Source organism: Budorcas taxicolor, chromosome 15, assembly GCF_023091745.1.
Source record: "Budorcas taxicolor isolate Tak-1 chromosome 15, Takin1.1, whole genome shotgun sequence".
NCBI classification, from domain to species: domain Eukaryota; kingdom Metazoa; phylum Chordata; class Mammalia; order Artiodactyla; family Bovidae; genus Budorcas; species Budorcas taxicolor.
Genome location: NC_068924.1, coordinates 64557158 through 64579948, shown reverse-complemented (window position 1 = coordinate 64579948; position 22791 = coordinate 64557158). Strand labels below are relative to the sequence as shown.

The following is a 22791-nucleotide window of genomic DNA, read 5'->3' as shown; positions in this document are numbered from 1 at the left end:
GCCAAACTATATTCATGAGCCAACCCTTCCAAACCACGTGGTTATGAAGCAGGTCAAAGGTGAAAGGCATGTGGGATTTCACCATTGGAATCTGGCGGTGAAACTCCATCTCTTGGGGTCTCAGGTACCCTGGGTGTAAAATAAAGTAGTAACAGATGACGTCTAAGTTCCCTTCCAGCTCTTGACCGCTCATTCTTGCTTCCATGGACACACCCTCGGTCCCTGAGGCAGGCAAACATTTGCCATCTGCCCATCCTGGATACATTCTCTAGCATTTAAAACTAATACCCAGGGTTTACACAGAGCTCCTCTGCTGAAGGTCTAAAAACATTCCTGCAAGGCAGGTACTGAAGGCAGTTCCTCCTTTTCAAACACAAAGTGACTAAGACTCAGAGGTCAGCCAGCCTCTCGGAGGGCAGGGCTGGAACAGGCCAGAGAATTCAGGTTCCAGCCCCTGGGGGAAATTTAACTCTTGCCACCACATTTTAGGACTCCGACTTCCTGCATCCTCCCCCATGGAGATGGTCTCCCACCTCCCCTGCCTCCGGAGAAAATAATCTCGAAAAAGTCATGAACCAGACCTGCCTTCCCCCATTCCCTATGGAGTCAAGGGCTCCCTGGTTCCCTGCAATCATCCACAATTTTCCATCACGTCTCAGCAAATGAACGACTGTCTGGCTTATCACTTCCGATTAGGAGAGGAACTCTGCCAGGGAAATCAAAAATGCTGGCCTGTTACCACCAAGCAAGGGGGGAATACATATTAACTGGTGCGTCTTTTTAAATTTTCTTAAGCAGCTTAATCCATTAAACCCGTCCGTCCTGCTTCTACAATCTGCTCACGTGAGCACCTCCCTCCATGCTCAGCGCACTGACAGGCCCTCCATCAGGAGAAATTAGCTGACTTCTTGAGCAAATGATGTTTGTACATCCAGCAAGTGCCAGAATTAAGCAGTATTTACAGCTGGAGTCCCGCTTCAGTCTGCGTATCTGAATGAGCGCTGATTTCAGAGGGAGCCACTCATCTTTGCAAGAGATTTGTCGGATTGGTAACGATAAAAGGGCTGAAACCTTGCAGGCGAACCTGTTCGGATTCTCCACATTGTGAAGGGTAGTAGTTTATGATGGCCCAGAAAACAAACCAAATTAAAACTGAAAGAGGGATCCATTTCAGAGCTGGTTTCTTTCAGGTCAGCCCTAAAGCCCACAAACTTTAAATTCTAATTCCACTCCACCTAAGCTCAGAGGGATGGCTTAAGTCCTCTGTGCCTCAGTTTCCTCATCTATAAAATGAAGATGGACCAAACAGGAGCTCGATAAGCTCCCAAAGGTGATCTAAGAGCTGTTTTGTCCCTCGTGGTATTGGAAGTCATATACAGTCCCAGATTTGAAAACATTTCAACTCTCATTGTTTATCATTTGGACCAGAAAACCTCTTACAGAAAAAAAAAAAGATACATATACTAAAAATTCAGCTGAAGCTTCTGGCATTTTCAGACATTTTATGACAGCACGCAGATTGGGGCCATAGATTTGCCAGAGTTCATTTGTTAAAAGTATTATTATCCACTATTAAAGAATGACTATTATATAAAGACTAGATGTAATGTAGGCAGAGACTATGTCATTACACAAAACATATCATTATAATGTAGTTACATGATTAATAATTAGAGGAAAGGTGATCTCAAGTGCAAAAGAATCCACCTTAAACTGAAGAAGACAGAATCCTACCCGGTGAGATGAGAGATTGAGAGACGGGAGCTGCTCATTAAGAAAGGATTTTTTGATAACCTGAAGAGGCCCTACCACGTGGCTCCGGTTCAGGTTTGCACAGCGCTCTGATAACAGGTGCAGCTCAGCACCAGGACACTGGAAAGAAGTCAAAGGCTTGGTGAACGCAGAGACCAGGATCGCTTTTCAACAGGCTCAGCCCCTAGAGTCTGCATGATCTTCACCCTCTGACACCCAGCTGGTTCCTGCCCCCTTTGCTCTCCTGGATCTGTTTTCACAAAGTCCCCAGGGGCCTCCCAACTGATGAATCCAAGAGCTATTTATTAATTTATTTTCCTGGAAAATAGTTGATTTCCAATGCTGTGTTGGATTCTGGTGTACAGCAAAGAGATTCAGTTGCATGTGAGTACGTATATATACTCTTTTTCATATCCTTTTCCGCTATGGTTTATGGATATTGAATACAGTTCCCTGTGCCATACAGTAAGACCTTGTTTACCCATTCTATATATGTCCGTACGCATCTGCTAGTTTCATACTCCCAATTCAACCCTCCCCACCCCTCTTCCCCTCTGGAAACCACAAATCTGTTCTCCATGTCTGTGAGTCTGTTTTGGTTCATAGATAGGTTCATTTGCATCATAGTTTTGAGTCCACAATTAAGTGATGTAGTATAGTATCTGTCTTTTTCTTTCTGATCATTATCTTAGTATCACAATCTCTAGGTACATCCATGTTGCTGCAAATTGCATTATTTCAGTCTTTTTTATGGATGAGTAATATTCCATTGTACACCTGTTGATGGACACTTAGGTTGCTTCCTTGTCTTGGCTATTGAAAATAATGCTGCTATGAACATAAGCTTTCATGCAGCCTTTCAAATTATAGTTTCATCCAGATATGTCCCCCGGGAGTAGGATTATTGGAACATATGGCAACTCTATTTTTGGTTTTTGGAGGAACCTCCATACTGTTCTCCATAGTGACTACATCAATTTACATTCCCACCAACAGTGTAGGAGGCTTCCCTTTTTTTCCACACTCTCTCCAGCATTTGTTATCCAAAAGTTACTTTCAGACTTTATCTGGCACACGACCAGGCTGCAGTGGATAAACTGGATGGCTCCCTCCTCCTGAAACTCCATTCCCTCGGCCTCACCAACATGATGTTCTCCAGTTCCCCCATCTTCCCCATATTCCTGGCTCTCTGATCATTCCTCCTCCATCTCCTTGAAGGCTTCTCTCACTCCACCCACCCCTCTTTCACCTCTAGAGTTGTGTCTCCCAATGCTTGAATGACAGAGTCACCTTCCCTGGATAAGCTCTCTTGTCTGCCATGAGGGTCAACTTCCAGCTCAGCTCTCTTCCCTTCAACTCCATCCTCCACCCACAACTGCACACTTCCCCCCACTACTGCCCAAGACACCCTGTTCTAGGCATCAATTCAGCATGTTTCGAACAGAACTCTGTATTTTTCTTCTCAACCTGCCCCTCCTGTATCACTCAGTATCTCAGTTGGTAGAATGGCCAACCATCCCTCCCCCTTTACTTCCACCCATGTCAATCAACCAATGTAAAACATTTTTCACTTTCATCTTTCCTCACCATTCCTACCACTCACAACCCTAGTTCAAATATTTCTCTCTTGCCTTTATGGCTTTGCATTAATAGCTTCCTCGCTGGCTTTCCAAAATCCAGTCTTGACCTCTAAAAGGCATCCTTCACGTAACTGTGGAGCAAACCTGATCACATCCCTCACTGTCATTCCATGGAGGGTAAGGTCACGGCCCTGGGGTCAGCACAGGAGGGGTGCGTGTCTGGCCAGCCCACCTCTCCTGCGGCCCCTAACATGCAGGTCACTTTACAAGCTCCCCTATCAGAACTTTCAACATAACTGACGCCAATGTTTATCTCTTCCTTTCTTACAATAGCCACTGTTTGTGTGCCAGTCTTCCCACAAAACCCCACGAGCAACTTTCACACCAAGGGAGGGAAAGTGTCCTAATGTAGCCCAGAGCCAAGGACAGAATGCTGAAATGAGAGAGGGTGGGAGGCACGAAGTGTGTGGGTGTCTAAAAATATGGATGGCTGCTTCTTCGGGCTATCATATTCTGAATAGCCTCTCACTCAACATTTTGTGGATGATTCCTGCAAGTTAAAATTATTCCTTAATCATATGGACAGTCCACATTTGTATGCAGCTTAAGATTTATGGAATGAAGACATGTTTCTTCATGCTCAGATAACAATTTGATCTCAACTCAATTATCTGAAAAATGGGAGCAGGGGAGCAGGATTCCCCAGTAATTTCATTCCTATCACTGTTTATGCGCTCCTTTCTGAGAAGTCCATGGGCTCAGGGATTTTCTACAGAGCCGTCTTCACTTCTAGATTCACTGGAGCTTAAATGGATAATTCTCCATGGCTCAAAGTAAAAATTCCAACACGCCCCAATCCTTTGATGGTAACCTCGGCAGGTAAGAGCTGGCCTCCAGGACTCTTGGGCGTGAGAATTCTGTCTAGGGCATGTGCTGTCAGCAAGAGCTGACACAGTTGTCGGGGACACAGGAAAGACAACATTCTGCGATGACCCATTCTCTCAAGAGCCTGCTCACAAGAAATCAAGGTTCCTGGGAGAGAAGAATCAGGCCCAGATGCATCCAGGCACTGACAACACGCACAAGAGTCAGGCCCCCTTCTGTTTCTGCTCTGTGCTGGGTTGCAGGCAGCCTCAGGCAAGCCTTCGGGCTTCCGTCCAGGGGGAGGTTGATTCCCCTTTCACCGCAGTGAATCTCAAACCATCAGCACCCCACACACTTGGCCTTTGTTTGTTTCTTTCCGTATCCAGGGAGCAGTGACAGCTGCACTGAAGACAGTGGCATTGGGGGCTGGGACTCTCACCCAGAGCAGGCAAGGCAGCAAGCCCTCTGCTACTGGAGCAGCGTGGGTGGCCTGGAGAAATGGAGGGGTCTAAGGGGTTCCGTCAAAGGTGTTCCTGCCATCCAAGGTCTCGGGAACACTGGGACTTGGGCCCCCAGCCACCTCCATTCCTGGAAACCCTGGCCTCCTTGGAACAAACAACCCAGTCTGTTTATCAGCACGGGAGGTGGCTACCCTCCTTGGGCTCTGGACGTGGAGGGAAAAATCCTGGCTCCATGTGAACCTGCCAAGAGAGTTTAGGGAGCAGCACCGATCTAGGAAATGCCAGCAGAATGAAGAAAAACCATGAGCCAGAACTGCCAACAGAGCTCGAGAGACGCTCCCAGTCTCTCCTTTTGTCGATCATGGGTCTTTACGCTAAAGACTGGAGCGGCTGCGGTCTTTAAACGAGGCAAGGAATTCAGCTTCTCGCTGAACATCCACAGTAATCAGCTCCAACAGGAACCAACCCCTGCCTGGCACTGCTCCCTTTCCAGGGCACATCACCATCCACCCCACACTGCACCAACGATAATGCAGTTACAGACAGCCGGGACTCTCCAGCTAAGAGGAAAATTTGCACCTAATTAGATAAAAAACAAAACAGAAAACCAAAACCTTTAATCAGCACCAAAAAGAAGATGGACTACTTGATCTTTCGTGGAGCTTTATAGCCCGGAATGCCCATCAAGATGATTTTTTTCCTAAATGTTATCTTTCAAAACAATCCTCTGTGTCCCTATTTACAAAGAACTTAAAGATTCATAAGAAAATCTCACACAAACCAAGGGAAAAACAGATATAGGAAATAAACAAGCATGTCACAAAAAATGCAGGTGGCTAATAGAAAAAAAGATGCACAACCTCAATGGCAATTAAACAAATGCAAATGGAAATGCCATTTTTAAAAACAATCTGATCAGCAGAAGTTAACAAGATGGATAATACTGAGCCGGCGTGGCTGTGTGTGGCTCCAAGGATGCTGGCACACTGATGCTACTGGGGGGGAAATCAGTTGGTACCAGCTCTCTGGGGCTATTTGGCAGTGCCCAGCACTATTTAATCGGAGAAGGTAATGGCACCTCACTCCAGTACTCTTGCCCGGAAAATCCCATGGACAGAGGAGCCTGGTGGGCTGCAGTCCATGGGGTCGCTAAGAGTCAGACACGTCTGAGCGACTTTGCTTTCACTTTGCACTTTTGTGCATTGGAGAAGGAAATGGCAACCCACTCCAGTGTTCTTGCCTGGAGAATCCCAGAGATGGGAGAGCCTGGTGGGCTGCCGTCTATGAGGTCGCACAGAGTCGGACACAACTGAAGCGAATTAGCAGCAGCAGCAGCAGCTTAGCAGCAGCAGCGCTATTTAATATGAGCTTATCTTTGGACTCACTGGTTTCATTTCTAGGAATCTATCCTTAGGAATGCATGTGTGCTAAGTCACTCAAGTCCAACTCTTTGTGACCCCATGGACTGACCGCAGGCTCCTCTGTCCATGGAATTCTTCAGGCAAGCATACTGGAGCAGGTAGCCATGACCTTCTCCAGGGGATCTTCCTGACCCAGGGATAGAACCTACATCTCTTGTACTGCAGGTGGATTCTTTACCGCTGAGCCATCGGGGAAGCCCATCTTTAGGAATATATTAATAGAAATGCGTAGAGAAACACGCAGAAGGCTGGTTTTCCTTTACATGGTTAAGTGCAAAAGCTCAAAACTTTGAAGAACGTAAACATCTACCAAGCAGGAGACGGGTAAATATGATATGGCATACCCACCAAGAACACTAAAGCCTTTAAAAAAAAAACAAAACAGCAGCCAGAATGTACTGACATGAAAGAATATCTACAATATAGGCAGAGGAGAGAAAGAAAGGTGAAGAACAATATATATAGCATAATCCATTTTTGTTTATCTCTAGAGATGTATGTGGTAATATATAAGCCCCATTTACATCTGCAGGTCTTAGAACATACACTCTGAGGGAAAAAAGTGAGATGTCCTTTCAAAATATGGGTTATATTTTCTATTAGCATCTTTTTTAAAAAAAAACACAACAAATTTCTTAAAATATCCCCATAAGTAAACATGCCTGGAGAACTTAATGATGTAAGAGTAACCATGATGATATAGGGGAGGAATTGCACAGCACTGCTCATTATCGAAATACACCCCTCCACACACTCACTCACAGAGAGGATGAGAGAGATTGGCGCCTTCAACTTTCAGAAGCAAAAGCCAAAAGGCCAAGGTCATCCTTCTATTCAAGAACTTACAAAATATTTAAAAAGGCAAAGCATGCCTTAAAACTTACTAGGAACAACTTTGGGTAAGCAGACTTTTCTGTAGTTATGAAATTGATAGCCCCAACCTTTGGCCCAAACTAATAGTAAAAAATAAATTCAAATGTTAAAACTAAGGCGGGAATCATCTAGAAAAACCTGCGGATGGCTGCTTCTTAATGAGTTATTCTGGAAAATTACCTAAGAGCTGTATTCCCCTTCACTCCCTAATAGGACAAAAATATGTTCGACAAAGAGCTGCGGCCACCCCTCCCAGGCCCCCCTCCCACCCAGCCCGTCTCCCCACAGGAGGCCCCCACCCGGTGGCCCGTGAGGGAGCGCCAGGAGCCCTGACTCTGATTAAGGGATATAAATCTAATTTGTCCTCTGCGAGGAATGTAGCAAGTCTCTCCAAGGCTTGCTGGGCTCAGTGTGAGCCCACAATTATAGCTGCTCTGGACTCCGGCTTCCACACTCCTGCGTCTTCCAGGTGGCAGCAAGCCACACTCTCTGCTGGAAGACACAGGGCTCATTCAGGGCGCCTGGAGCGAAAGCCCTGGAGCCCGGAGCCCGAGGCTGGTGGGGCGTCTGGTCGCCAAGGTTTCCGAGCTGTCCTCACAACCTCAGTGCATGGAGGGTCATCCCACAGTCCACCTTCTGGAAAAGGGGGAGGAAATGAGATGTTTTTTAAGGTTGAGGAAAAGGAACCAGACACTTATTCTTGCCAGGTTCAAAACCAGGCAAAAGTACCCTATGGGGTTGGAAGCCAGGATGTTGCGGGGACCATAGGGATTCTGGGGTGCTTGGTGATAGTCGGTTTCTCCACCTGAGCCCTGGATTCCCAGGCGTGTTTGCTTCATGAAAATTCATGAACTCCACACTTAACAGTTATGCACTTTTCAGTCAGTGTGTTAAACTTCTGTAAAAAGTTTATTTAATTAAAAAAAAAAAAAAACATCTCTTGAATGGTAGCTGGCTCACAGGCACCATCTCTGACCATTCTCAGTGGACCTCTCCTCTCTTCCTTTCGCAGTCGGAGCCACCAGCAAACTCACTGGTCAAAGTCAGGCCAGGTTCCTGGGTCCCCAGGCCACAACGGCACGATCTATCGATGAGTGGGGGAACAGGCAGAGGCAGAAGTGCTGAATGGAATGCCCAGCCTATATTTTTAATTGATTGGCTCACTTTCCCCTAATATCAAAACAGCCCCACTCCTTTTCTGCAATGACCAAAACGGCATCAGCCCCACCCCGATAAACCCCAAGCACGCAGACTTCTCAGGAGGCTCTGTGGGCCCCATCCACTGACCCTGGCCGAAGTGCAAGCTTCCAGGAAGCATCTGCAAAGTCTGAACAACCGTTCCAGCTCGCATTCCAAAATGAGTCTGACCCCGGGCTGGGACTCATCTTCTGGAAAGCCCATGTCATCTCTGGCTACCTTCAGCCTCATTCCTCATCTCCTCTGCGGCTCTTGTTATCACGGATATTTAGGTTTTCAATGAACTTTCCATGCAGTTATGTTGGAGGTTACCCCCTTCTTGTGTTAAATAAAAAGGTTTCTGTTTGTTTGTTTGTCTTTGACATGAAGAATAATGTAAAGTTTTAGAAAACTATATGGAGAGAGAAGCAATCCAAAAGGATGTGTATTCCATGAATCTACACATTAGGCACCTCAACACTGAAATCTCTGGATGGGAACTCTGAATTCGCTTTTTTTTCCTCTCTCTCTCCCTTGCTATAGTCGTGGTTTCAAAAAGGCACTGCCAAGTCACCCCCACTGCTACCCACGTGTTCAGACAGGATCTTCAGCCACAGGGAAGAGAGGATGCTTGTAGGTCACCAGTACAGTAGGTGTCACCTCCGAAGAGCACAGCACAGAAGCAGGAGGAGTTAACGAGAGCCCCTCACTGCCAAGGGGAGTGTCTTATTCTAAGAGCACTCCAGGCATCATCAGGGTACCAACCACACCCCTATACTGCACCCTTTCAGCAACTTCGTCCAAGAGGGCCCATCATCTCCCAGGATGTCCTTACAGCATTTTCATGAAAGCCCAAGCTGGTGATGCCCCTATGTGTATTCTGCATACAGATTCCATTCCACTGCTGTCAAGCACCTCTCTGTCTGTCCGTCTATCTCTCAGATCAGCCTCGTGTGTTCCCACAAAACAAATAGCTTCTGTTCCAACTTCCAGCCATGCCCCATGCCGCCCCCCTCCCACCCCCCAGAATAAACTCAATCTCCTGCCACCTCCCCGACCCCAGGAAAAATCCCAAACTTGTGTAAACAATGGGCAGGCCAGCTCCAAGCTCAGACTCCAAGAGTAGGGAGGCGGTGAGGTGTGGAAGGAACACCTCAGGCGAGCCCAAGAATCACAGACCCACAGTTCAGTAACAAGTCACAGATCCAAAGATCACACCGGGAACGCCTGCAGAGAAAGAGCCAACTGAAAGCTTAACAAAAATAGCGTCTTTATTAAGGAAAAAAATGGGGTGCCAGCAAACCCAGCCTGGCATCAGCTCTTTTCCAGTGCCTTCCAGATCCTAGCAGATAACACATAAACATGGAACCACAGCCCGGGAGTGTAGGCAAAACTGGCCGGGGCAGTGGGGAGGAAGACATCAAGTAACCATCACGGGTCAACTCCCAAACAGGAGGGAAAATCTCCAACACTCCCTCGGGGCTTACAAAGTCGTGAGGAGAGAAGGGGTTGTTTTGTAAAACACCATCCCAAGAAACAGTTCTTCAAAGTTCGTACTCATAAGTCAGCTGCCAAGAGGCTAAGGGGCCCTGCTAACAAGCACAGTTTCAGGAAAAAAAAAAATGTCTGTTTTTACCAAACTCCCATCTGAATCAGGCACTTTCCTCTGTGCTGCTTAGAGAACACGAAAGAAAGTTCAGAATCATTTCAAAAACAAAATATTGCTCAGAATGTCCACATAAATAAATCGGAACGGCATTTCCAGCTCTAAATATAGCAAATATCTATAGGCAAATCAATAACATTTCAAAATTAATAAGTAACTTCAGAATTATAATAGAGAACTAAGAATTTAAACACTGTATAAATTTCCATTTTCTTCCCCCAAGCACCAGGGTTTTTTTTTTTCTTTCCTACGTTTTCCATCCACAGTATTTTTTTCCAGTTTCAAAATTCCCAGAGGTTCATATCTTTAAATAGAAATACAGCACTCAGAATTCCTAACCTCTAGTGAATACAGAAGGGAGAATTCCTAATCTTAAAATATAGAAGGAAGGCTAACTTTATTAATTAAAATCAACAGTAAGAAACCATCTTCAAGGACATCAGTGACAAAAAAAGCAGACCATAAACTCATGGATTCATGATGTTAGCAACAGGCCACCACTCAAACTTCTCTTAGACGTGATACCTACATTTATGAAGCACCCACAATGTGTTAAGATCTGCACTGGTGTGTTTTACACATTATTTAATCCACACCGCATCTCTACTGAGTGGCTTTTATCCCCATTTTACAGGTGAAGAAACTGAGGCTCAGGATGACAAACTAGTGAATGAGAACTGGGATGCAAATCAGAGTCGACCTGGCTCCCCAAAGTTCACTTTTTTCTTAAAACCACCACTGTATTCTTAACACAGCAAAAACAAACAACATTATTATTAAGAAAACATGACCTACAATTGCTGTGGTTCTCTCTTCACCCTTTCAAGGTCTTAATTCACGTATTTTGGAATAGTGGAACTTCTGATATACAAATCCACATGAGAAGTGTTAAAGGACTGTTCACACGTGAAACGCGTCTCCATGGGCAACCACTGCATTCTCACATCTAAACCACCATAGCCCATGTTTTCCTGGACATTTTGCCACTGCACTGGGTCCACAGAACAACATAATTAAACATTTAATCTCTACCTGTTCCCCACTGAGTGCTCTGTTGCATGGTACACAGACATTCAACTAACTGATTCATTCATTCATTCACTCGTAAAGAGCTTACTGGGCACCTAAGATAAGCCTGTGGGGACCACAAGGTTGGGGCACATTCAAAGCTCACAGCTAACCAGAGAGGTGTGTGTACCTAGACAGCTGTAATAATAAAAGCTGGGATCATAAATGCCACAAGAAAGGAGTAGAAAATGGGCGTGTCATCAAGGAGGAAATAATGTATCCCAAGGAAGCATGGAGGAATGCTTCATGGAATAATTCTCACTAGGCTGATCCTGCGGCACTGAGGTGGGAGGGGTAGGAGTGGAGGGTGTAAACTTGCATTCCAAAGAAACATTAAGCTAAGCTGAGGCACAAAAGCAAACAGTCACGAGGAACAAGAGGGAGTAGGGCTGAGAAAAGCTTTAAAAGCCACACTACCGGAGTTTGGACTTTACTTTGTACACAGTGAGAAACCAACGATATCAGTTTCAAGCAGGGCAGTGATAGATGAGTAACGCTTCAGGTCAGTTAACCTAGCACTCCTACCTAGACAGACACCCGGGTAGGGAAACAGTTAAGAAAAATTGATTTGGAAGCTACTGTTGGAAACTAAAAGTTTGGAAACTCTTAGGCATCTGTCTGGGAATCAGAGTTGGGTTTGACTTTGCTGTCTCCAATATATATTCCCCCCCCTCACAAGAAATATTACAAAAAGTTGGTCAAACTTAGAGTAAATAAATATATTGAGTCTCTATTTGCTAAAGGAGGAAACAACCCAAGTCATCAATCTTTGGCTCTGGAAAACAGCAGATGGTACTTTTGGCAGCAGACCCACTGTCCTAGTTATATGTTTTGCTGAAGCTAATGCTGCACTTTGTATTTCTTCAGCCTGCATCACTGGAGGAAAGGGCAGGTCATCCCACAGCCTAACAAGCAATAAAAGAAGCTGCACTGGGCTTCAAATGTGAGCACTGCGATAACCCAGGCACAAGGACATCAGAGGAGATTATATTCTACAATCTCCAAAGCTGGTGATGTTTGGCAGGGCTGGGGGCTGGCATTTGCTGAGCACTCTATAAACAATTCAGCACTCTGTAAACAAACCTTCAAAAGACAACAACAACAGAGAGACAAGCATGGAAGAGAATCCGACAGTCATAAGTGGTTTATGTAGGCAAAACTGGAAAATCCCTGATACTGGTTAAGATTTCTGGAAAATAACCTCTTTATAAGATAAAAAAACAAAAACAAAAAACTAGCTTTCTGAAAACTGTTTTTCTAGACCTGCCTTTTGAGGGGCTCCTTTCTGTAATAATAATAATAATAATAATAATAATAATAAAGAAACTCTTGCAGATGAGGGACTCATAGCATTTTCTGCATAGATTCAATCTCTGATACTTTCTGTGAGCAAACCAGTAACAGAACAAATGGCACCAGCATTTCAGCAACACCAGCTTACTTAGCAGGGTGCAGAGCCGGGATTATAAAGGGGTGGGAAAGCCTTCCTTTCCTGAAGAGTTTCATTTCACCCTTGCAATCCTACTTTACTCCTTTCGACAGAAACATTGGGCAGGAGGAAAAACCATCTCTATTCTAACAGAAACTAATTTTTCAGATGTGGAAGAGAAAAATAATACAGGACTGTTTTCTGTACTTTTTTCTTAACCTTCCTTCAGCCAGGTGACCAGAACAGCCAACCAAATCTTGCCAATGGAACTCATCAGATGATATCTGATCCCAAATCAAAAGACCTAAACTGTAGTTTGGAAGTTTTTGATTTAAGGAAACAAAAATGTCAGTCTCTGAGCTGAAAAAAGGAGCTTCCTAGGAAGTGATGCCAAGAGAAGGAAATAAACTCTTCAGGGATGTTCTAGGAATAAAAAGGTGAAGCAGTCACAGATAGGAGCAGGAGAAAGCTGGCGATGTGAGAACAGTACAAAATCCATTTATCTGGGTGCCAGGAAGCAGGATGATGTAGGGAGTGTGGAGCTGGGCCCCGATCTCAGAGTGCTGGACAAAGAAAAGACCTAAAACAGAGATACCTGGCACAGTCCCAGGGGAAGAAAAGAGAAGGTGGGAAAAAGGTCCATTAAAAGAAATACAAACACTTTACCAATTCAACTCATAATCAGAGTGTAAGTGACTGCCGTAATCTCCAGAGTTGTAATTCTGCTGTGAAAACATGTTTTTTAAAATAAGGCCTCCATAGAAATAGAAGCCCAAGCTGGAAGGCCTACAAGGAAAACAAAGCGGCACTTCTTCCTTGCACAGCACAGCTTCCTGCAGAAACACAGCGAATGAGGGCAGATTCATTGCTGATGAAGACAAAACGAAGGCCTCAGTTCTCTTAAAAGTACTTATTAAGACTTAGCCAGTTACACACTGGCCTTTCCCAGTTGCAATCTCCTGGCCCATAAATATTTAAGAGAAGTGCACACAGGCACATACACACACACACACATACACACACACACACGACACACACTCCATACCTGGGCCCAATATATGCACACACATGTAACCACACTCGGGCCCATGCATGCATGCACACACATGGAAAAATATTCTTTCTCACTGAGCAGGAGTGGGATACCCACAGAACTGTTCATGGATTTACAAACCTAATCTTGCAACAGGAGCATTTTAAGCCTCAGTCCCCAACCACAACCAACTCCCCATGGAAGGAATCTTTCTCTCACTCTCTCTCGTTCTCTCCAGGTTCTGAATTCCTCCTTTTATTTTTCAAGCCTTCCAGAAGTCCCAAGGCCACATAATAATCCCACCCTCTTGAAGAAACCCTGGGCTTGGGATGAGCGAGGCTTTTTTTAGAGACAACCCCCGTTCCCCATCAGTGGTGCCCACCACATCCAATCTGTCTCTCTCAGGCCTCCCAGTGTACACACAAATGGCTTTTGGAAAGAAAAAAGGATTTGACCCAATTTGTTTACCAATTCTTCCTGGTTTGTGAGGCCAAGCGTTCATTACAACTGATAAATAAACTGCCTTCCCCCAACATAAATGGCACTGATGATAATTACCATTTATTGAGTGTTCCCCATGTGCCAGACACCTTTACAAACATCTAATATTTATAACAGCCTTAATCAAAGGAATCACTAGCTCCATTTCACAAATGAGGAAAGGCTGCATGGGGAGGTGAAACAGTCTGCCCAAGGTCACACGGAGTAATTGAGGCTCTAGCATTTATACAGAGCTGGGTCTGTCTACACTTTATCTTCTGCTGGAATGTTCCATCTGGCCCCCCAAAAAACATGACCATAGGAAAGTCCAGTCATCACATACACACACACACACACACATACACACACACACACTAGCACCCCACAGAACAAGAAGCCTGCACGTCAGTCACAAGATTCTCCTGCAGCTTTCTCTCATCAGAAAATTTACGAGGATTTTACAAAAATCACCAGTCTGCAAAGGCTATGAAGTGACTTCCAGTTTTAAAAACTGACAAGAATCTCCCCAGAGCCAATTATTAGGGCTGATACAGCTCATAAAACAGACCATAAAACCCTCTCTGTTGGATGAGCCGTGTGTTTTCCTCTTCCAGAGGCCTGTCGGAGGGGAGAGTGCTGGACACGCCTCACCCAGGACTGTGGTCCACCACACCCAGGAAAGCCTGCAGACTTCGCCTCTTTCCCTCCTGGCCCTTATCAGAGCCTCTCAAGTGTGTGCAAAGGAAACATCATTCACCAGCCTCCTCTACCAGAGGGTGATCTCAGATGGGTCCCAGGAGCCGGTTCTAATTTACTTAAACGATTGAGATCTCCGTCTCCCCAGTTACTCAACTCTGCAATGCCGGCCAGCAGATATAATTGCGAAGCAGGTAGGCTAGACTCACCCATCTGCCGATGCAGTGCCAGCACACGTTGCAAATTACACGGTATAAATTTAGCAGGGTGGGTCTTGACACACATTCCTGCAAATTACATGTTCCCTCGCTAGTAGAAAGTTGCAATAATTACTTTGGGTGCACGCACTACGTCCACTTACTCTGGGCTTTTGGGAGCACTGAGAGCAACTCAAGAGGAATCTACAAAGATTCAAGCTTAAGTGTATAATGCCTGCTGGGGAGGTGGGCCTTTTCAAAAGCTCTTGGAATTGGAATTGTTAACTTTCTCCCCACAGATGGAGAGTCACTCGGGCCCACTGTGTGGGGCTGAGACACAAATAGGAGATGGAGAGGGGACACTGCACAGGGGTGTTGGGGAGGAGGGGAGGTAGGAGCAGCAACAGCCTCCCTGAGCTACAGTTGGTGCTTCCCCTGCAAGAAGCAGAAGGGGCATCAGTGCAGCCAGCCGGATGCAGCCAGAAGGGAGGTCTGGATCCCTAGGGCTGAGCTCACTGGAGATTTCACCCTGTGCAATAAACCAGGATCTGTGTGCCAGGCATTAAGCTCAGGACACAAAACCTGCACTTGCATAGGATCCTTCACTACTGCTGCCTGAGTGGAGATGAAACTAGCACTCACTTTATAGAGGAGGAAATCCAGGCTCTGAGACTAAACACTTTGCCCAAAGTCACTTGATCAGAGTAGCGGAATCACTGGATCTGTGGAACTCATGCTCTGAAATTCCAAGGGCTGCAGCCTCTGCTGAGGGGCAAGCCCCAGATGCTCACTGGGGCTCTAAGGAAGGAGAAAACATCACATCGCCATTCAGAGCCTCCTATGTCTTGGTCACCCAGCACAGTGCCTTCACCGACGCTGTTCTGTTGAATTCTCATAACAACTCTGGGACATGTCCCATCCTCTCAATGGCACCCATGAAGAAATAAAAGCAGGGGAAAGTCAAGATCATCCATCTAGTAAGTTGCAGAGCCAAAATTTTAACCCACTTACATATACCCCCAACACTCAAGGCTTTTCTCTCTAAACTGAGAGCTGAAACCCTGAGTTAACTGTCACTCTGATAACTACGCAGCCTTCACGATTCAGGGAGAAAAAGGATTAAAGAAGAGCAAACGTGTGGGGCCAGAAAATATGGAATGGTGCCACTCACAAGGTCCCAGAGCCCATGCTTCCAGCAGGATGGGGAGCGAGTAGGCTGTTTTTAAGGCCACAGCCACAGTGGACTGTAGGCAGATTTGGTGTCCATTTCTGACTCTGCTTTATTGGCATAACCTCTCTCTCAATGACTATGATGTAACAGGACCATAATCAGGAGTCCCATGCTCTCCAGCCAAAGGGAAGCCATGTGACCTAGGCTGAACTAACAGATGATCCCTCTGTGGAATATGACTCTTGAGAAGAGAGACAAAGACACTGGAAACACTTCATTCCCAGCAAGAAGCGGGACATGCCAGGATCAAATCTCTCCAATGCCATTCATCTCAGAAAGTCTCAGGCCTCCCAACTGAAGGAGCTTCCACTTTCGTAGGAAAGTAACACCGAGAAACACAGGTCATGTGGAAGAAAAGCAACACAGGACTCCCACAACGGCAAATCTGCGTGGAGTGTACACAGACACGGAAAAGGGTATTAGGCAGGAAGGTGGGCATCTATCCACTCACTCAGACAGAGGACACTGCCTGAGCAGGTTGGATAAGCTAAGATCAGGCTCAGCCATCCGAAGAGAGACTTGTCACAGCCAGATCGCTGTCTTGTAACATCTAATATTGACAGGACATTTCCTCTTAGCCATCATAATTGGGTGGGTTAATTAAACTTGGAATTCTTGAGCACTCAAGGTTACGACCTCCATCCTGACTTCAGGAAATTGCACATTCTTTGTCTTAATTGGAAATTGTATGGTTTCACCTAACGAAAATGTGTATGGTAACCTAAGAACACACGCAAGGCTCCTCTAGACCAGAGAGCTAATGAAGAAAGTTGACACAGTTACACAGGAAATGGCTGTCTCTACATTAATACATTTATGGGAGGAGACGAACACCACCTCATTACCTAGGTGGTCCCTTTCGGTTCTTTGTTACTAGGAAGTAAGAAGCAAGGGAGCAGGTCACCACAGAGGCCCCTGATCTTCTGAGATGCTGTTTTTGAAGTGAGATTTATTGTCTGGCAGCCAAGTGACAGTCTGGCGGGTGGAGGGGAGGCTGATGCTCAATTAGGAAGACCCAGTGTGACCCTGGGTAGCTGCTAAGACAAAAAGCCAGAGCTAAGGGGGTAGAAAAGCACCAAGAGGAGATGGTGATAGCTGATGGTACCAATGGGGCTCTTGAGAACTATCTCATGGGTTCTTACTCGGGCAAGGCAGTAACAGGATAATGCAATACAAGCTACGCTCTAGTTGTTAACAAAATGATGAGGACGACACATGAAGCAGTGACCTATAGAGCTCCTGTATATTCTGCAGGAACCAGGGCCAGACAACAGTTTCTGCTCCTGGACATTTGACACCGGGGACACGAAGGGGTGTTGAATTTCTGAGAATTTTTCTAATACACAGAAATGACTACAAATGTGCAAAAATACCGCGTTGCAAACAGGCTATCCACAGCGATGCTAATGACAAACAAAAACTCGGAAACAAGACAACTGCCTGGAATTTGGATGTGTTTAAATAAATGCAGAATTCAATACAGCCATTAAAACTTGTGCACAACTGGTAGCTGGTCGTAAATGCATCCTCCCTAAAAGGAGAGCAGCTCAGTTAAGAGGGGTCTTATGTGGTTTCAAAACAAATCAATTAGTATTAGAAGAGACATTCTAAGTTAGGAGACAATGGAAAAGCCTATTGTCTTCATAATACAGACTACAGAAAATAAAGCTAATAAAAAGTATGACCAAAGAGTTAGGGTGAAAACAACTGAGGAAAAGCTAAAATAGGACTGTTTTAAGAAACGAAAATGTTCACCATGTATAAAATGAAGTTTTAAAACTATATATACATACAAACACATATACAACATGTCAGAAAGGATAATAAATCATTTTTTCCTGAATAGTCAGATTATTGGTGGTTTTTATTTTCTTCTTTCTGATTGTATTTTCAACAACAAATAACAATAAGAATAGCAAATGGACTTCCCTGAAGCTCCAGTGGTTAAGAATCCACCTGCCAGTGCAGAGGACATGGGTTCAGGCCCTGGTCCAGGAAGATCCCACTTGCTGGGGGGCAACTAAGCCGGTGTGCCACAGCTACAGAGCCCGTGCTCTAGTGCTCGGCAACAAGAAAAGTCATCCCAGCGAGAAGCCTGTCCACCACAACTGGAGAAAGCCCACACACAGCCATAAATAAATAAACAGAGCTATCCAAAAAGAATCCCAATAAATGTGATTTTTCAGAATTTTTTACTGGCAGCGGAGACCAATATAGAACCAAACTGTCAGAGAGTAAATCAAAGGAGTTTAGCTTTGTCTCTGACAAGACAGTTTCCCCTAATAATTCAATTAAAAGATTTTTCTGATAAAGAAACCATATAGTAACGCATAAATGAAGCTCATTAATACAAGAATTCTTGCACAGAAGCTTTCTGTAATAAGTGGCATCCCTAATGTGTGACTTGGAAATGGAACAGACCCTTTACATTTCCAGCATGCCTGCATGACACTCGAACCACAGTATGTCTCAGACATTCACCTGACCAGTCAGTTGAAGCAAAGACCACTTCCCCGGAGTCTTTTTTATTTTTTCCTCAAGGTGTTGTTCCAACCACAATCTGCTTTTCCAGGCAGTTCCCTGATAGGACAGGTACCAATGAACATCTAGGACACACAGCCTTCAGGTCTGGGTAAACTGGTTTTACCACTTCAACAGCCAGCATCGCCTTGGAATATAAAGGGCACAGAGGTAAGGATGCCAGAATATGATGGCCAGGTCCCACTGCCTCCCCTCATGCTCTCTGATTCACCACCTCCCCAACCCTGGCTCTGGCCCCCAAACCCTCTGGACCATCACACCAGCATCCTACCCCATCTCTGCGCCCGCAAGCTCTTACCCCTGTGGTAATTTTCACATAGAGGGCTCATCACATCATTGCCTCCACTCCATGTCTCCTCACCTCCTCCACCCAAAACTCGACTGGCAGGAAGATGCACAGCCTGCGTGACACAGCTTCCATCCACCTTCCACCTGTATCATCGACCTACCTTCTACCAGGACAGACCAAGTTCCAGATTCCCCCACACAATCTGCCATGCTCTAAACATCCTTTTTAGTAGGAAACGTTTCAAGCATAAAAAGCACAATTTTTTACATAATAGATTCTCAGGGACCCAGACTTCCAAACTCACAAATATGAACATTATGCCCTAGTTCATATCTTTTTTAATGAACAAAACACTACTGAGAGGGATGGTTGAGAGCACCCTCCCATCCATCACCTCATTTTCTTTCCACCTTCCTCAGAAGCATCTGTAAACCTGGTGGGAATCTTCTTTCCAGGTTTCCTCCTTTACTACACATATATAACAATGCATATGGATATAATGTACATATGTACACACATACATGCATACATACTCTCTGTAAGTGTAAACATAATTATGTATCTATAGACACACACTATATGCGCACACACTAGACAGACAGACAGTCCTGCTTTGTGTGGGTTTAAAATAAACTCAAGTGGCATATACCATACAGATCCTCTCTTTCTCTCACTCTGAATTTCTGCAAAGACTTACCCACATCAGTGTGTGAAGGTCTAGTTCTCTAATCTGAGTTGCCAGAGAAAGCTCTGCTTGGGACAACGCCATCATTGATTTGCTCAGTCCGCTTAGCTTAGATGGACATTTCACCAATGCAGAGAGAGCAACTGAGAACATCCTGGCTGACGTCTCCGCAGGCACAGTCACGAACCCCATCTTGAGACACAGTGTCTGGTCCAGAGCACACACAGCCCACCCTTCCTAGATGCTGCTGTGCCCAGGGCCCCTGGGGACCAGGTCATCATCACTGTTGCTAGTGTGGGACCCTGGCCTCTTCTGACTGCCAGGTACTGGCAACACCCTGAAAAGTCAGGCAGGTGGAACACATGCCTCCCTGCAGGGCTTTAGGGCACAGCTGGCCAAACAGCAGGGAACTGAGTGGGGAGAGCAGGAGGAAGACAAGACTGGGACGGTGTGGACAGGAAGATGGAGGAGGCGATGGGCAGGACGAGAACACCCCGCAGCAGCAATCACGCAGGCTTCAAGACAGATGGGGAGAGGAGCAGCCTCCATTCCAGAGAGCCTCCTGGCTCTGGTCTAGGTCCCTAAGGAGTAGCCCTGCTTTAAGCGCCTTTCATCTGGTTGACTTTCATCAGTGAGGATGTCCTTCAAGGATCAGTTAATGTCACCTCCACCACAAAGCCTTCTTCAGTCCAAGTGATGGAATCAATCACTCACGACATCCCCCTTCTTCGGAGCGTACACTCAGGTCCAGGACATTGTGCTCTGTCAGGGGATCCAAGTCTGTCCTCTGCACAAGGCGGTAAGGGCCCCTCAGGCACACGCATTCTGCCATCAACATCTCCCCTACAATGCCAGACACAGGGCTTTGCATGCATGAGCTGCTCAATCAATGTTTCCTGACTGAATAAGGGCTGCGAGCCCCTTAAAAGCAGGACCCATTTTCAGCAAACATCGCGGCTTCAGTGTCCAGCAGACAGCAGGTCTTCATTGAATGTGGGCTGAACAAATGATAGAAATGTAGTGGGCAGACGTGTCTGCCCCAACTGCCCTCCCAGGGCTCGTAGCAGTGAGCAAACTTCAAAGTGGAGGTGACCAGGCCAAAGGATAATTTATCTTTCTAAAGATGCTGAGTGTTAGTTGAACGGCTGTATTTAATAGGGCCTGACTTTGATGGGCCATTTTGAATAAAAGCAATAACTGCTCCAGTAATGGGCCTACTTTAAATTGCTATTACTATTACTACTCTGAGTCCACAGGCTTCCTTGAGCCCCAATTAGGGGATCCTCTGCCTTTACAAACCACAGGCCCCCAGCCTCACATCTTTGACCTCCCTGGAGCCATAGAGGATATTTTTCAAGAGAAACCAGGATAATCCTCTCCAGAGGCTCATTCTAGGATTGTTTATTGGGTTCCTCTTTTTTTTTTTTTTTTAAATCAGCCTGCCCAACTGGCTCTAAGTGATTACACACAAGTCATGCATACAAGTCTGATAGAGACAGAATATGCTACGGCTGAGAGGAGGCTGGTGCGAGGGTCTCAGAAAATCAACCTTGTATTAAATGTGTTTATTCAATTTCTTGGGGCCATCTAATACTTATTAGCCCAGAGAAGGTTGGCAAGCATCAACGAAGCTGGGGAAGCGAGTGGGGGATGGTGGGAAAGCCTGTATCTGGCAGGACCGACTGTAATCTGTAACAGATACACACTACAGGCTGAAAACCAGATGACAAAGGAACCTGTACAACCAAAACCAGTCCAGAGATCTTCAATTCAAAACGGAAGTGCAAAACGTCTCCGCAGCCCCAGCAATTCCAGGAATAGAGAACAGGGACACGAGAGGGAGGAACAGGCCAGTCCATTCTTACACACCATGCGGCTCCCCTCCTCCGGTGAACATCCTTGAGGTCACCTGGGTGAGGCAACTTCCTTCAGGAAGACGTGCGGATCCGAAAAGGCAGCAAGATCCAGTGTTCATCACCAGGTGGCTTCTCTAAACATAACCCCCTTAATTAGCTGATAAGCCAGGAGGACACCATGATGAAAGCACAAATCCAGAGTCAGACATACCGGAACACAGGTCTCAGCCCTACTCCTTTGGAGCTGTGAATCCTGAGCAAGTAACATGAGCTCTCTGCACCTCCGCCTCCTGATCTGTCAGACGGGGGTAAGAGAGTCACCACCCATTCATATCAACAGCTGTCATCTTTAGAGCACACGTTATGGGTCATTCTGCACACTAAGTGCTATGCATGTACCATCTATCATCCCACGAGGCTAGGACACCAGTGTCTGCAGTTGACAGATGAGGAAACTGAGGCTGGGAAAGGAAGCAGACATCCCCAAGGTCACACAGTGGGCAGATGGAGGAGTTGGGACTTGAGGCAGGTCTGGCCCATCTCAGTCTCAGCAGCATCTTAGTCTGTAGACCAGAATGTTCAGAATTTGAGTGAGACTTTAGACCCAAACCAATTTCTGTTATTGTCTTATGAAATATTACTTATATTTGCTGCTCAGATTCCCTCCAGCATGATCCCTGCCCGCTACCTTCTCAATCAGGCCAGTGTGTGCGCGTGCATGCGAAGTAGCTTCAGTCCTGTCCGACTCTTTGCAACTCCATGGACTGTAGCCCACCAGGAGCCTCTGTCCATGGAATTTTACAGGCAATATTACTGGACCAGACTGCCAGGCTCTCCTCCAGGGGATCTTCCCCACCCAGGGATCGTACCCACGTCTCTTATGTCTCCTGCATTGGCAGGTGGGTTCTTTACCACTAGCGCCAGCTGGGAAGCCCCCATCAGGCCAGGGAGGAAATCAACCCTTGATCAAGAAACAGATCTCCATTTGACACTGAAACTCTGCACAGCAGGCTCTCACCGCTGTCATCCAATGTTAATTCAATGGCAGATGCCCTTCTAGGTAGGCAGGAATCCCACTGAAGGTCAGACCACTGGACGAACAGGCCATCTCCTCCTCCAGACCCCTAACTAAACCGAAGGTGTTCTGACCTAGAGGTGGGCCCCCTTTACCAGCACTACATTCATAGCAGGAGGGAGAAAAGAAAACCTTGAATCCACGTGAGTCCTATTTAACACAGGAAACAGTCCTGCTGGGAAGGAGCAAATATTTATGTACATAATTAACAAGGAGGTAGACTGCTCTGTCAAAAGTTGAGCAAAACTTGGTGAATAAATAGCCCTGCCCATGAAATAGCCTCTCACAGACCTGGGAGCACAGAGCAGGGTTGATTTCAGCTCCTCGGTGCTCAGAAACTAATCCTGTAGCCTGTAGCGAAGGGACCAGACACCTAGACTAACTGGGCCTTTGAGGGACCTCCACTCGCCACTCTCTC

At 45.9% G+C, this 22791-nt stretch overlaps 1 protein-coding gene across 1 annotated transcript in view; it reads right to left on the bottom strand.

Annotated features, from left to right (window-relative positions):
* LDLRAD3 (low density lipoprotein receptor class A domain containing 3) overlaps positions 1 to 21417 on the bottom strand; it is a 220354-nt gene extending 198937 nt beyond the window's left edge. Inside the window, exon 1 of the mRNA XM_052653183.1 lies at positions 21312 to 21417. Coding sequence (XP_052509143.1) covers positions 21312 to 21417 — 106 coding nt within the window. The remainder of the gene's footprint in view (positions 1 to 21311) is intronic.
* Between the last annotated feature and the right edge of the window lie 1374 nt (positions 21418 to 22791).